The 16,766-nt window shown below is 38.7% G+C and overlaps 1 protein-coding gene across 1 annotated transcript; it reads left to right on the top strand.

Moving 5' to 3' along the window:
• Window positions 1-862: 862 nt before the first annotated feature.
• Window positions 863-1,798, top strand: LOC124108062 (olfactory receptor 2Y1-like). Its single transcript, XM_046466427.1, has one exon. The coding sequence runs from the start codon at window positions 863-865 to the stop codon at window positions 1,796-1,798; it is 936 nt and encodes a 311-aa protein (XP_046322383.1).
• The last annotated feature ends 14,968 nt before the right edge of the window (window positions 1,799-16,766 follow it).

Here is a 16,766-nt window from a genome sequence, read left to right as displayed (position 1 = left end):
TTATATGTACCTTAAAAGAAGACAATATTTATTATTATATTTACTATTTTTTTCTACCACTGAGGACTCAGAGAGAGGCAAAGACTTACAATTTTTATAAAAAGAATGAGATAAGAATGTCAAGTGTTGTAGAAAACTGCACAGAGAGGATAGGGCTGGAATGGATGGGAAAACTCCTTCTGTGGAGTAATGAATGATTTATCAGTTGAAGATGTGTGGGGGAAGGTATTCCAGGTAGGATCATTCATAATAATGCAATGTTTGTTACTAATTGCTATCACCAAAGAAATGGTTCTACACTATTCTCAGTCCATTTCTGGTCATGCATGGGGCTTCCAGGTTTGGTGTACTGACCATATTTATTGAGGAGAAGGAAGCAGACAAACACTCAAAATCTAAATTGATATCTCAGTAGTGTTTTAATCTCCTAAAACAGGTTATCTAATAAATCAAGGAAAGAAGCCAGTTGGAACTGCAGGAAACTAATGCTGTGTTTTCCAGCTTAGATTTTTAAAAGTAGTTACCACAATCTTTTTGTAAGGGAAATAATAGATATATCATCTCTACTTTCAGACAAGGAAGCATTGCATCCAAAGGATTGGCTGAGCTGGCTGAGGTCACAAAGAAAATGAACAACAGGACTAGAGTTCAAACTTAGGCCATATTATTCCTAATTCAGTGATCTCCTATCTCAAGAAGAGTCATCATAGAAGACTGGATAGACAGAACTAAATAGAAAAATTTTTTAAAAAACCCATGCACAATTTTGGAGAATTTAAGAAACATAGTGAAATAAATGTTTTAATGGTATTCTTCATAGGATGACCTGAATTATTTTCTCCTATTTGGCAGGTGAAAGGCTATGGGAAGTTTCAACACCAGTTCTGGAGAGAGCTTCATTTTGGTGGGCTTCTCAGATTGGCCTCAACTGGAGATCCTCCTTTTTGTCTTTATTTTGATTTTCTACTCCCTAACTCTCTTGGGCAACACCACCATCATCATTCTCTCCCGAATAGACCCTCGACTGCACACGCCCATGTATTTCTTCCTCTCCCACCTCTCCTTCCTGGACCTTTGCTTTACCACCAGCACTGTGCCTCAGCTCCTAATCAACCTTCAGGGACTGGACCGGACAATCAGCTATGGAGGGTGTGTGGCCCAGCTCTTTATCTACCTTGCCCTGGGCTCCACTGAGTGTGTGCTCCTGGTGGTGATGGCCATTGATCGCTATGCAGCTGTGTGTCGTCCACTCCACTACACAACCATCATGCACCCCCTTCTCTGCCAGGCATTAGCTATCACATCCTGGGTAGGAGGATTCATGAACTCTCTGATTCAGACAGGCCTCATGATGGCCATACCTCTCTGTGGCCATCAACTGAACCACTTTTTCTGTGAGATGCCTGTATTCCTGAAGTTGGCCTGTGAGGACACAGGAGGCACAGAGGCCAAGATGTTTGTGGCCCGAGTCATAATCTTGGTTGTGCCTGCAGCACTGATTCTAGTCTCTTATGTGTACATTGCTAAGGCAGTACTGAAGGTCAAATCAATGGCTGGGCGCAGAAAGGCTTTTGGAACATGTGGGTCCCACCTGCTGGTTGTTTTCCTCTTCTATGGCTCAGCCATTTACACGTACCTCCAACCTATCCACAGTTATTCTGAGAAGGAGGGAAAATTTGTTGCCCTTTTTTACACTATAGTCACTCCCATTCTCAATCCTCTAATTTATACCCTAAGAAACAAGGATGTGAAGGGAGCTCTGTGGAAAGTACTAAGAAGAAGCAGAGACTCAGGTTAAGGTGGGAAAAGAGAATGAGTAAAATTTTAAGTAATAACTCTCACACCATGGATCCTCTCTTGTTCCTTGGAAGACTGTTGATCATGCATAGTCCTCTGTAATCTCTGTGGATTTAGTGCCTTCTTGGCTTGAATGTTAGACATAGGGACCTTTGGGGACTCTTTCTAGTTCATTTCCTCTGACTACTGTGCAGCTAGGAGTAACTGTTGACTTCTATCACAACTTTCCAAAGGAATGAGGCTGGGAAATGGGGATATTGTGGTCACATATGGTGAATGGGCATGAATTCTCATTATATCTGAGCATTATAGAAGACTTAATGCAGAATGAAAACACCTTTTCCACAGTTAATGATTCCCAATGTGGTGCCATGTAGATGACACTGTGTCCAAAGGCAGAGGAGATGTGTTCACCCTGCTTTTCTAATTAGCTATGACTTTGTCATATCTCCTTATTTTTCAGGGCTGATTTCTATGTTCTTATACAATGGTTACCCTTCCAAGATATTTGGAGCAAACAAGGAGATCACAAACAGATGTACTTAGTGGAGCATATAGAGTCTCAGATATGATTACATTTATCTACTTGAAAAAATGGCAGAATAATTGGGGGGACCTTGAGTAAAAGAAGACATCAACACCTCATCAGCTGCATTGAGTTTTAGTTATGCTATGGTGTCATAAATGAAATACTGTCCATGTAAGACAGAAATGAATATTTAAGAAGTTAGCATAAAATAATGAACCATGAGGAGGTGACATAAAAAGAAGAATAAAAGGGAATGACATAAATATAAAAGTGAACAGAGATGGGGGAGTTCTCTGGTAGGGAATAGTAGAAGTTTCTAGAAACTTTGGACAAAAGTATAGACAGTGGTAACTTGAAATTCTATCACTATCCATCATCCTATGAACTTTTGTGTAACTGGCCCGAAGTATGAAGGCATATTGAAGTTAGACTGTTGTATCCCAAGTCTGATTTATCCAAAGTTTTCATATTTTTTTAATTTATCAGCTGAAGTCACTGAACAACAGTTTGTATAAAGCAAATGTTTTTATATCTTATATTCTGTATCAAGGTCTAAACAACTCAATTTAGGAATTAATATAATGAATAAATGGAATTATTTGCACTAGCAGGATATAATTTAATAAAGTTATTTTGTGGTTAATGTGTTATTCTTTAACTTGGCATGCTATGAACATGGTCATCTAGTTATATTAAAAACAGCATATTCCTTAGTTGAGAAATTTTAAGAGGCCACTGAAGCAACTGGGCACAGATTCCATTTATTTTAGTCAGGTTTTTTGTTGCTGTGACCAAAAGATCTGATGAGAAAATAGCGGAGGAAAAGTTTATTTGGGGCTCACAGTTTCAGAGGATTCAGTTCCTAGATGGTTTACTTCAAAATTCTGGGCCCAAGGTGAAGCAGAGCATCATGGTGGAAGAGTATAGAAGAGGAAAGCAGCTTAGAACATGGCAATTGGGAAGCAGAGACAAGATATAAACCTCAAAGGCACACCCTTAGTGAGTGACCTTCCCTATCCAAACCCTAACAGCCTACAGTTACCACCCAGTTAGTTCACATCAAGTAGATTAATCCACTGATTAGGTTATAGATACCATAATCTAATAATTTTACCTCTAAATATTCTTGCATTTTCTCACATATGAGCTTTTGGGGGATACCTCGTATCTAAATTGCAATATTCTGCCTCTGGCCCCCAGTGACCTATATCACAAAACAAAATACATTTAGTCCATTTTTAAGAATACTCAGTAGTCTTTAACAGTTCTGGTATTACCCAAAAGTCCAAGTCAAAAGGCTACTGAGATACAAGATAAACTCCCAGGAAAAACCCCTGTAAAAATCAAAAGCAAATTACAAATATCCAATATATAATGGTACAGAATAAACACTTCTATTCCACAAGAGAGGACTAGGAGCATAGAAATAAGTGATTAAACCAAAGCAGGACCAAAATCCAGCTAGGCAAATAATACTATAGCTTACGTCCAGCATCTGGGGTACATTGCATCATGGTGTTCTCTCCAAAACTTGTGTAAATCCACTCATATGACCTTACTGGTTGCAGCCCACATGGCCTCTCTTGGCTTGTTTCTGTTCAATTCCCAAAGCTTTCCTTAGCAGATATCCCATGTAATTAGCATCTCTTAATCTCAGGGGTCACCATTGCAGCGTCAGCCTCCTTTTCACAACATCATGTGTCACCCTCTCAGGTGCAGCCTTCAGGAATTTTGATCCTGCTACACTTTCTCTGGCCTCCCAATTCTTCCCATGGCATCTTGGTGGGTGCTTTCATGACCCCTTAACTCCAGCTTCTGACATTCCTGCAAAACCAGCACCACTTATTGTCTACAAGGTCTGCTGCCATCTTAAGAAGTAATCAAGCCTTCTGGGACCCCAGTTTCAGCAGTCTTTGAGTGCCCGAGTGGCTAAGCATGGTGAAACAACTTCCTAGGCCCCTCTGTGCAGGCAGGGACCCCACAGGTCTCTTCTCAAAGGAAATTTACTTTTAAACACTAGAGCCTGAGATGGGCTTGGTCTTGCCTATTAAGGAGATACCCTTTAGCCATCTTTCCTATTGTCTCTAGGTAAATTATTTAGCATCTTTTTAGAGGCAGTAATGTCTTCAACAACCACAGCTTTCTTAGCTTCAGTTTTGCTTGCACTTTTCTGGTCAAACTTCAAGTTTTTTTCAAATGTGTTATCACAGTAAACTTGGCTAAAAACTGCTAGAATATAATGCCATTGGCTAAATTCTGTTCTGTCTTAGAATTTCGTGGGCCTGATTAATTAGTTCATCACTTTCAAATTCAGTCTTACAAAAAGTTTCAGGACATAAGCAAAATGTAGACAACTTCTTTGTCAAAACAGAATCACACACAAAGCTTCACTTAAAACATTCTAAAACTTTTCCAGCTTATGCTGCGCCCCTCCCCTGACTCAGGCAATGGCAAGTCCCTACTGAGGTGGATGGTGCAAGGTGTCCATCCTCTGGAGGAGCACAGTATGTTTCTGGGAATGGGCTGGTTTGTTTTGTATTCCTTTAATAAGTATAGTTGTGACTTCTCATACTACCATTAAATATGAAGGAAAAAACATGAGTTTCCCAGTATATAGACAGCTGACTCTATAACTCTGGGCCCAGGTGAAGCAGAACATCATGGGAAGAATGTGGCAGAGGAGGCAACTCAGGACATGGTAATCAGGTAGAAAGGGGGTGGGGGGGGAGAGAGAGAGAGAGAGAGAGAGAGAGAGAGAGAGAGAGAGACTCTACTCACCAAGAACAAAATATAAATCCCAAAGGCATGCTTCCAGTGACCCACCTTTCCCAGCCACACCCTACCTGCCCAAAATTGCCATCTACTTAATCCACATCAGTGGATCAATCCATTGATGAGGTTATACCTGCCCAAATCTAATAATTTCGCCTCCCAATGTTCTTCATTGTCTCACACATGAACTTTTGGGAGACACCTCATATCTAAACCATAACACAATTGTTTTGTGCAAGTAAAATTTTTGTGGCAAGCAGATGCCTGTACCCCTTGGGTTTCTTGAACTTTCCCATCCATGGCAGTGGCTAATTGATCATTAGAGTTCATTGGTCCCCATAACTCTGCCAGAGCCAGTGAAAAATTTCCAGAGATGATTTCCTACACTCAGCAGAATATTAACATCTTGGCACCTGCCTTCTTTGTCTTTTAGAGTTTAGTTGGCTGCCATTTGAAACCTATTGTTATTTGTTTTTCAGCTGATAAACTACCTAAATGAGATTTTAAACAAGAATTAATGGAACATGTAAGACTTTAAATTAAGGATTAGCTATGAAAAAGAGGGAAACTTTGGGGGAAAGGGATTGTGTAGGATTGACTCCTAGGAAAAAAATTCAGAGATAATTTTATAGAGGAGAAATAACAAGAACATAGAAATATTTCATTGAATTCCAGGAAAACTGTTATTATGGACTGAAATACATTCCTAGACATTATAACTTATTTTTGTTATAAGAAATTTATTATTTTTACTAACATAACTTGTAATTAAAATCTGTAGTATAAGTTCAAGAACAAGACAATGGTGTTCATTCTTGTGACACTTGTTCAACGTAATACTCAAGTTCTAGCCAGAGCCATGAAGCAGGAGAAAGACATAAAAGACATTCAAATAGGAAAAATCACATAAAATTCTCTCTATTTGTAAATGATATGATCTTATATACAGAAAATCCTATAGACACTACCAAAAAACTATTAAAACTAGTATATGAAAGCAGTACAGTTGCAGAACACAAAATCAACATCTTAGATGACACAAATAAATTGAAAAAAAAAAGACTTCTATCATGGATCAGAATTGATATTGTCAAAATGCTTATAATATCCAAAGTGATCTATATATTTAATGCAATCCCCATCAAGATACCAATGGCATTTTTCACAGAAATAGACACAATATCCTAAAATTCATATGGTACTATAAAGAAAATCAATTAGTCAAAGCAATCTTGAGCAAGAAAAAGTTGGATACATCACACTTATTGATTTCAAATTACATTATGAGCCTGTAGAAACTAAAAAAGTATGGTGTTGGCACAAAAAAGACCCTTGAAGAATTTTGTAATTTGTACAGAAAACTCAGAAGTAAAACCATGCATTTATAGTCAACTGGTTTTTAATAAAGGAGTCTGGTCTACACAGTGGGGAAGGGATAAATTATAGTAAGTACTGTTAGGACAACTGAAAAAAAACAATATTGGATTTTTATACCATACTCAAAAATAAACTCAGAATGAATTCAAGACAACAAAAGGACTCTATTAGAAACCCTTGTAAACAACAGAAAATCACTTTGATATTTATATCCATCCATGACTTTTTATATTTGACACTAAAAGTTCACTTTGTTGATTGCTTTCTTTGCTATGTAGACAGTTTTAGCTTGATATAATCTCACTTCATTATTTTTTGTACCTATTTGCTGAACGTTTTGTGTCAAATCCAATGGGATCCTGGAGAGTGGGCAGAGAATGTACAGAGCTATGTAAAGAGGATGTCAGAGCTCTCATCACATATGACTTGGGAACTCAGATTCATGAGAAACCTGAATAAAGTAGCCTTAGCAATGGCTACACAAAACTAACAAAACCACTATTTTGATCTCAGTTATCAATGTTGCATTGGTAGAAGCTGCCCAATATTTAATAAACTTGACAATGATAACTAGCAAGTGCATTCGACAAGCCTTTATTGAGTAACTACTGCATATCAGGGCTTATTCTGGGAGTCTGGGACCTAGAATCAGGCCAATCTCTTTTAGTGAGATTCACCATTCAGCTTTCTAGGAGTGTAGTTTGCAGTAATTCTTTATATTACTCAGGATGAACCATTTTATGGCACTTTCTTGACACATTTTCATGTCCCAGGAGATAAATTGTTCCTATTTGGCTAAAAAAATTTTGAAGATTTAAATTATTGTTTCTGTGGCTTATCACATAAAACTTGGCCATCATAGGAGGCATATGTGGAAGCCATTAGAGACCCATGTTTTTTTTTTTTTTTTTTTGTATCAGGGATTGAACCCAGGGGCACTCCACCACTGAGCCACATCCCCAGCTCTATTTTGTATTTTATTTAGAGACAGGGTCTCACTGAGTTGCTTAGCGCCTCACTTTTGCTGAGGCTGGCTTCGAACTCGCAATCCTCTTACCTTAGCTTCCCAAGCCACTGAGGTTACAGGCATGCGCCACTATACCTGGCTCATATTTACTCTTTACTTCATTGTCCTGACTGGTCACCACTTCTTTGACATGGAAGTCTCCTGTTCAGCACGTGTCATTGTTACTCTTGGGATTCTAAGCTTCTGAAAGAAAAGATATCAAGATATTTTCCACTGTATGTAGCTGAAAAAGCCCTTGAATTTGACATTAACTGTCAGCACAAAGACCAAAGATATTTTGTGTGTATCTGCATCAATTTGAGTTCATGGAAACTTGCGTGAGCTTTCTCTCGTTCAGTGAGAAGGTCCACGGAACAGGGTAGGGGAGAGTGTGGCTGCGGAGTCACTAATCAAGACCTCTAGAGACCAAGCAGGAAGCAGGTCTGATTTTATTGTGCAGTTACCATGTACATATACTCAGGCAGTATATGTATAGGCAGCCACCAATGCAATTTCTGCTAACTGTCCTTGCAGCAACCAATTGCGGAGTGAGTCATGGAGTGAGTGCAGGAAATGCAACTCATGGCCTCATGCCCAGGGCTGTGCGGCAAATCACTCACACGCCTAGCATGGGGGAGTGGTTTGCCACTCAGACACCCTTAATGTATGCCATATATGCAGTACTCCATGCACTTGTCCCCACATCTCCCCGATCTGCAAGGACTTCAATCAGCATTGTTGTTTTTCATTTTAGGTGGCCTTTACATGGTTACATAAGCGTCTCACAACACAAGAAAATATTACACTATTATAAACAGTAGGGCCAGTGTAATAGCATTATAAGGATTAGTTAATTTGGCTATCAGGATTTTCCAATGTTCAATCAATCCCTAGAAGAAAGAAGAGGTTATCAAGATGGACACCTTAGTCTCATTGATTTTTACAATTGCCTTGGTAAGGTTATGCATAGTCATAATATACTTAGCATCCCAAGGGCCCTTAATATACCGAGAAAAATAGGAGAAGTATAAGGTTATATTTTCAGATATAGAGTATTGGGTGACATGAATACTATGAAATTCAGGTTCACAAGTGAACCTTTGCAACATAAACAGAATATCTAGTTGTTCCTCGTGGAGGTCTAGTTCTTGCTGAATGACTAAAACAGCAGCTCAGTACAGTTTATTTAAGTCATTTTGGGCAGCAAAGGCTTCTTCCATGGCAGTAGACAAATTGTTCACAGTCTGAGCAGTGTGGATACTTTGAGTGAGCAAAGCAGTTGCAGTGGCTGTGGTGGCGATGGCAGCTACCAGGGCAATAATTCCAGTGATGATGAGGCTAATTGCATGACTTGTCTGGTGTAGGATCTCATTCAAAAGATTCTTCATCTCCATGTCCCGTGGACTCCTCCACTCTCTGGACAGGTTCACTGGAAGCCACATTGCTAAGTGCACTCTTAAGATAAATATAAGTTCAGCTTTCCTAGCAGGGATTAGCAATTTGAGAGCCAGCAGGATGTATTGACTGCACAAGGAATCTCTGTCTGAGTGGTATTTATGCCAGCAGTAACATTGATTATTAGCATGGCAAAGGGTGGCATAACACGAGCTTGTGCATAGTGGTTATGGGTATAATTTGGCACAAAGGCAAATCCATGGTCAGGGTCTGAACTCAATATAGGCCCATTCATCCAGCCAGATGCTGCCCATTTGATGGTTCTAGAAGCCAGCAATATTGGTGTGATATTCATTATGCCACACTGATTTCCTGCATAACGGTTGGTAATGGCTTGTCCTGTGTAGCAGTTACTGTACTAGCCCATATGGATTTTAGGCATATCAGTTACATTCCAGGGAGCTGCACCTGCCCAGGTGCATAGATGTTGTTCTTCCCCAGAGAATTTCCTCTTATCAAGAACATAAGGTTTGGCAGTGACACATTGATTTCATGGGATGCTATCATTATCTGAGGGGGACTTCCCAAAAAGCATTGTTGGGCATATTGGCAGCAAGGGTTTCTTGCAATAGCCATGGGGGAGTCTATGGTTATAGATAGCATTAACTGTAACTCTAAGGTCAGTGAGAGACAGCCCAACATATTACTTATTATAGTTATCTACAGTAGTTTCATTGTCAAGAGCAAAACGGAGGGGACTGCCTGGATTATAGGTTTTATTATCTACTGTGGAGAAACAAATGGGCAGAGTAGGTATGAAAATACTGGTATTCCAGATTATGGTGACCTCCTGGATGGATAACTCACTACAAATAAGTTTGGAATTATTAGAGAAGAGCTTAGGTAAAGCTCCTTTCCAATTAGCAAATGCTAAAGATGGTGGCCTAGTGATCAAAGATCAATTTACCTGATGGGAGGCTTCACTGTTAGCAGTGAGCACTGCACACAATAGGACCACCATCATAGGCCCAGGGATGGTATTGCCACCAGGCAAAAGGGCCAATTTGGTGGCTTGTTCAACAACACCTTTAATATCACCCCAGATTACTTTACATGAGGTCCGTTTGTGTTGTTGAGTCCTTTGTGAGGTTTCTCCTCCAGAGTTAGTTCCTTCATCTTCTTGACTGGTAGTTCTGGGGGTCCAGGGCTTGACTTTCTGGCAGGCACACAGATGGGGTGAGGCTCCTGTTAACATATGTAAACTCTCCACCCGTGATGAGGAGGGGCCCCAGACCATCCCATGCATTTGTTATGAGATCCTTCCATGAGACCATAGGTAGATGGGAGTACCCTGTGAGGGGGGGCCCAATGCTTATGGGATGCTATTTCTGTAGAAAATTTTGAAATTGAAAGAAAATTTAAAATAAATAAGATTCTTTTCAAGGCATCATGAGGGGACTTGGCATAGTTTCCCCCCTCTGTTTTGTAGCATGGTCTTTAATTCCTTGTGTGTTCTTTCTATGATGCCTTGAGTCTGAGGGTTGTAGGGGATACCAGTTAAGTGCAATATATGCCAATTATTGCAAGCCACTTGAAATGTCTTGCTAGTATAGGCTGGCCCATTGTCAGTTTTAATAGACATGGGAACATTCATAATTCCAAAACATTTAAGAAAATGGGAGATGACCTTTTTTGTGGCTCCTCTTGTGGAGGCTGTGGTCATTACACAGCCTAAATAGGTATCAATGATTACATGAATATATTTAAAATTTCCAAAAGTTGCATAGGGAGTAACATACATTTGCCATAAAGCATTAGATGTTAATAATTGGGAATTCACTCCAGCAGGTTGTAAAGGGCCAGTGGGGAAAGGAGTGCACATTTTTTACAGTCTCTGACTATCTGTTTGCAAGCCTCCTTAGTCCTGCTTTTATTCAACTACCATGATTGAGGCCAGCAGAGAGGCTTGAGTGGCTTCTGTCCCTATATCCTGGGTGGCCAAAATCCAGTCATTCAGTATACCATTGTGTACTGGTACCACTGCTGCTCTATGCTCCTTATTTAGTCCATCCCAGATCAATTCCTTCATGAGACACTTTCCCTTTTACCACCTTGTTTACTCTGTCAATAAACTGTGGCATGTCCTCAGTGGCTTTCTGCCTTAACTCCTGTATAGATGCTGTATCTCCCCCAGCTCCCAGCCAGTAACTTCCTCCAGGATCCCAGAGCACAGAGCCGCATCTGATCAAAATAATTTGGTGGACCTGTTGCCTATACCACAGGGGAAATGTAGATTCCCTCTCCCTTCAAGAATTCAGCTGGGAGGTTAACATTTATGGTGTGCCATTCACATTCGTCATAGAAAAATGCTTTCCACTTCAAAAATGTTGTGGGCTCAAGAGCGGTCCTGGCTAGGTCTTTCTGGTCTTGAGGGCAATTAAGTTCCAGACTGAGTGATTTGAGCATTTTCTCTGAAAATGGCCCCCAGGGCCCATCCTCTTTTACTGCTTTCTTTAACTCCTTGAGGGTACCTAATGCATGTGGATACCAAGTGGCAGGGTGCTGTGGTGTGGGGGCCGTGTTGACTGGGAAGGCTTCCACTCCCTTATCCCACTTTTATCTCTTATCTTACATTGATCTTCAAAAGGATTCCTGGCTCCTGGAATGGGTTTCTGGGAGACCATGGCTTGGGCCTGTCTGGTGGCCTGGTCATTTCTAAGCTGTCTCACTTCAGCTTGCCACGCATTTGCCTTTATCTTGTCCCATGTCCCAGGATCAAAAACATTAGCAGCATCAATCCACGGGTTAGTGTTTATATCCCAGAACTTCTGGGCTTCTCTCTTATTCAGCATTTTATTAATATACATTAAAGGAAACAATATTATAAAACAATGTTGTGTTGCTATAAGAACACTAAAACTCTTCTAGGAAGACTTAGGAGAAACATTTTTTACTGGTATCATGGCCAAGAGTATTTTGAAGAGACAAAGAAAACTTGACATATGTACACAATGGAATAATGTTCAGCCAAAAGAAAAAAATACCGTCATTTTAAGTAATGTGGATGAAACTGGAGGATAGCATGTTAAGTAAAATTTGCACAGAAAGGCAAATATTGTGCATTCTCACTGATTTGTGGAAGGAAACAAAATTCTGTCTTATAGAAAAAGAGAGTAGAATACTTGTTGCTAGAGATAAGAAATGGTTGAGAAGAAGAGGATTGCAAAGAGATTAGATAACAGAAACCAAAGTACAGTCAGATACGAGGAATTATTTCTGGTATTCTGTAGTACGATAGGATACTGTAATCTACAACATTTGATATATTTTAAAATAACTAAAAAAAGTCCAAAAGTACCCAGCACATAGAAATAAAAAGTTTAACGAGATAGAAATGCTAATTATCCTGATTTGATTGTTACATATTATATACCTTTATTAAATCATATTGTACTCCATAAATACATACAGATATTATGTCAAATTTTAAAGAAAACTTCATGAAAACTGCAACTTGTTTACCTAATATTGTCTCCTTGCACTTTGGACTCTTGAAATCCACAAGCTGAATTCATATTCTGTGTCTACAAGTGTACCATACCATGTAGGAGATTCCTTTTGGGAGGTGTCACTTGGAAATTCACATCACTTTAACTCTGATTCCAAGTTGACCCGTTTCCCTTACCAACCTTGTAAAATTTTTATTTTGTGCATGATTGAAACCATCTAGTGTCCATGCTATAAATGACATTGAGGATATGAACAAAGAAAACTGACTTATTCACTCTCTACCTGAAGATGGAGCTAGATCCAGTTATTTGATTAATAATTTTTCCCTAGATATTAATCTGGAAAACTATTGCTTAATTCCAGGATTTATTATCAGAGGTTTTTTTGAATACAAAAAGTACATTAAAACAATGCTTTTCCTGAGTGTATGTGACCTGGAGTGTTACAGACATCACTGTGCTCTGCCAATTCCACAATACTCTCTGAGTAAGCGAGATAGTTTGAATGTTTACCTATATAATAACATATTGATCTAATAGTGCTAATCTTTTTGTTTTACTTTTAAGAGTTTAAATGTAATTAAGAAAAAGGGGTTGGGGTTATAGCTCAGTGTTAGAGTGCTTGCCAAGCACATGTGAGGCAATGGGTTCAATCCTCAGCTCCACATAAAAAATAAATAAATAAAATAAAGTTATTTTGTCCATTTACAACAATTTTTTTTAAAAGGTAAAAAGTCTTTTATACATACCAACACATTTACATTTCCTCTTTTGATCTGATAGTTTCTTCGAGCCTGAAGAATTCTCTCCAGCGTTTCTCATAGTGTGGGTTTGCTGATAATGACTTTTCTGTGTTTTCATGTACTTGGCAATGTCTATTTCACCTTCATTTTTAAAGTACATTTTAACTATATATGTAATTTAAGATTGACCTTTTCCTCGTTTAGCACTCTCATAATCTACTAGTTTCCATAGTTTCTTTTTAAATTACCTTTTAAAATTTATTTATTCTTTTTTTAAATAGCGTTTTATTTATTTAATAGTTTTATTTTATTTATTTTTATGTCATGCTGAGGATCAAACCCAGTGTCTCAAATGTGCTAGGTGAGCACTCTACCACTGAGCCACAAACCCAGCCCTATTTATTCTAATAAAGTGTATATGACAGCAGAATGCATTTTGATTCATTGTACATAACTACAGCACAACTTTTTATTTCTCTGGTTAAACACAATGTAGCATTGCACTGTATGTACAGTCATACATGTACCTAGGGTAATGATGTCCATCTCATTTCACCATCTTTCCTACCCCCATGACTTCCCCTCCCCTCCCTCTCCTTTGCCCAAAGTTCCTCCAATAATGTTAATCTTTTATCTATTTAAAAATATCTTGAAATATCCTAGTTTATGCAGTGATTAAATTAATATATTTTTCTATCCTCACTCTTTCACTACTAAAATTTATTTTTAATTAATTATGTCAATTTTATTATTGCTACTCTTCATATTCTCAAGTATATTTATTACTCTGTTGGTTTGTCAGTTTAATAACACTCTTTGGTCTTATCTATTAAAAATATGAAAATCAGTGTACTTTATCAAACAAGATTTTTTCTGCTTTGTCTTCCCAAACTGTATTGAGTATATTTCAACTTTTTCAAGGCAAATGACATTTTATGTTCTCTTCTGTCACCCTACTTTTTATATTGGTTTTATTTTGATCTGTTGTAAAATTCTGTGTATCCTGTTAATCTTTTACATGTGGGTTTTTAAATAATCTCTGGGCTCCTAGGGACCATATTCCTATAGACGTTGCTTGTTGAAATTTTGATGAGTGTGAAATTCTTGGAGTACACATTTTTCTTAAGGGTCAGTGCTGCCTTCATACTGAATCAAATGCAAGGTCTCTGCCCTGGTCCCACTCCTCAGAGTACTTCATACTCTGAGTGCCTCCCTCAAATTTGTTATCTCCCTCTAGTGATTGGAATCCTCTGGGAAGAGGTTCTATGTAGATGGGTGCCTCACTCCAGGCCCCAATTGTTTCCAGGTCCTTGTTTCTCTTTGGGGAGCTCTTTTTTTTTTTTTTTTTTACTTTATCCTGCACATGAAGGTCTGCTAGATGATTTGACAAGCTCTGCCATCCCTCAGCCTCATTGGGAAACATAACATTTATTTCATGAGATTAATATTTATTGTGGTAAAAAATAGCATAAAATTTATCATTTTAACCATTTTTAGTGTACAATTAGGTGGCATTAAGTACATTCACACTGCTGTATAACCATCACCACTGTCCATCTTCACAAATTTTTCATCATCCCAAACTGAAATTCTGTACTCATTGAAATCCTAAATCACCATCCCCTACCCCTTACCCCTGACAAACACTATTCCACTTTCTGACTGTTTGACTATTCTAGGTATCTAATAAGGGACAATTATACATTATTTACCCTTTTGTGTCTGGCTTAATTCACTTCATGGTGTGAATTAAATGTTCACAGATGTTTTAGCATATATGTGAATCCATTCATTTTGTAAGGCTAAGTAATATTTCATTGGTTACATATGCCACATTTTATTTATCCATTCATTTGTTGGTAGACACAGGTTATTTCTGCCTTTTGGCTATTGTGAATGCCACCAGTATGTATAGTTATGTACGAATACCTGTTCCAGTCACTACTTTCAGTTCTTTGGGGCCTATGGCCAGAAGTGGAATTGTTTAATCACATGGACATTCGATATTTAGTTTTCTGAGGAATGACCACACTGTTTTTCATGGCAATGACACCATTTTTACCAGTGATGCACAAGGGTTCAATTTCTCCACATTCTCATCAACATTTGTTATTTTCAGATTTATTTATATTTCTTTCTTTCTTTGTTTTTTTTTAAAATATTAGCCACCAAAGTGAGTGTGAAGTACTCTCTCTTGCAGCTTTGGGTTGCATTTCCTAACAGTGATGTTAAGCCTCTTTTCATGTGCTTACTGGCTATCTGTATCTCTTTGGAGAAATGTCTAATACAGTTATGTGACAAGTTTCAAATTTGATTTTTTTAAAAATTTTTTATTGTGGGTTGTTCAAAACATTACAAATTTCTTGACATATCATATTCCACACTTTGATTCAAGTGGGTTATGAACTCCCACCTTCACCCCATACACAGATTGCAGAATCACATCAGTTACACATCCATTGATTTACATATTGCCATACTAGTGTCTGTTGTGCTCCGCTGCCTTTCCCATCCTCCACCCTCCCCCCTCCCCACCTCTCCCCTCCCCTCCCCTCCTCTCTCTATACCCCCTCCACTGTATAACCCTGAGGGTCTCCTTCCATTACCATGCAATTTCCCTTCTCTCTCCCTTTCCCTCCCACCTCTCATCCCTGTTAAATGTTAATCTTCTTCTCCTGCTCTTCGTCCCTACTCTGTTCTTAGTTACTCTCCTTATATCAAAGAAGACATTTGGCATTTGTTTTTTAGGGATTGGCTAGCTTCACTTAGCATAATCTGCTCTAATGCCATCCATTTCCCTGTAAATTCTATGATTTTGTCATTTTTTAATGCAGAGTAATACTCCATTGTGTATAAATGCCACATTTTTTTTATCCATTCGTCTATTGAAGGGCATCTAGGTTGGTTCCACAGTCTTGCTATTGTGAACTGTGCTGCTATGAACATCGATGTAGCAGTGTCCCTGTAGCATGCTCTTTTAGGTCTTTAGGGAATAGACCAAGAAGGGGAATAGCTGGGTCAAATGGTGGCTCCATTCCCAGCTTTCCAAGAAATCTCCATACTGCTTTCCAAATTGGCTGCACCAATCTGCAGTCCCACCAGCAATGTACAAGTGTACCCTTTTCCCCACATCCTCGCCAGCACTTGTTGTTGTTTGACTTCATAATGGCTGCCAATCTTACTGGAGTGAGATGGTATCTTAGGGTGGTTTTGATTTGCATTTCTCTGACAGCTAGAGATGGTGAGCATTTTTTCATGTACTTGTTGATTGACTGTATGTCCTCCTCTGAGAAGTGTCTGTTCAGGTCCTTGGCCCATTTGTTGATTGGGTTGTTTGTTCTCTTATTGTCTAATTTTTTGAGTTCTTTGTATACTCTGGATATTAGGGCTCTATCTGAAGTGTGAGGAGTAAAGATTTGTTCCCAGGGTGTAGGCTCCCTATTTACCTCTCTTATTGTTTCTTTTGCTGAGAAAAAACTTTTTAGTTTGAGTAAGTCCCATTTGTTGATTCTAGTTATTAACTTTTGTGCTATGGGTGTCCTATTGAGGAATTTGGAGCCCGACCCCACCGACTGTAGATCGTAGCCAACTTTTTCTTCTATCAGACGGCGCGTCTCTGATTTGATATCAAGCTCCTT

Source organism: Marmota monax, unplaced genomic scaffold (assembly GCF_021218885.2).
Source record: "Marmota monax isolate L192 unplaced genomic scaffold, Marmota_monax_Labrador192_F-V1.1 WCK01_AAM20220418_F8-fsc00331, whole genome shotgun sequence".
Classification (NCBI taxonomy): Eukaryota; Metazoa; Chordata; class Mammalia; order Rodentia; family Sciuridae; genus Marmota; species Marmota monax.
Note: the sequence above shows the minus strand (reverse complement) of the source record. Positions and strands in the feature narration are given on the sequence as shown.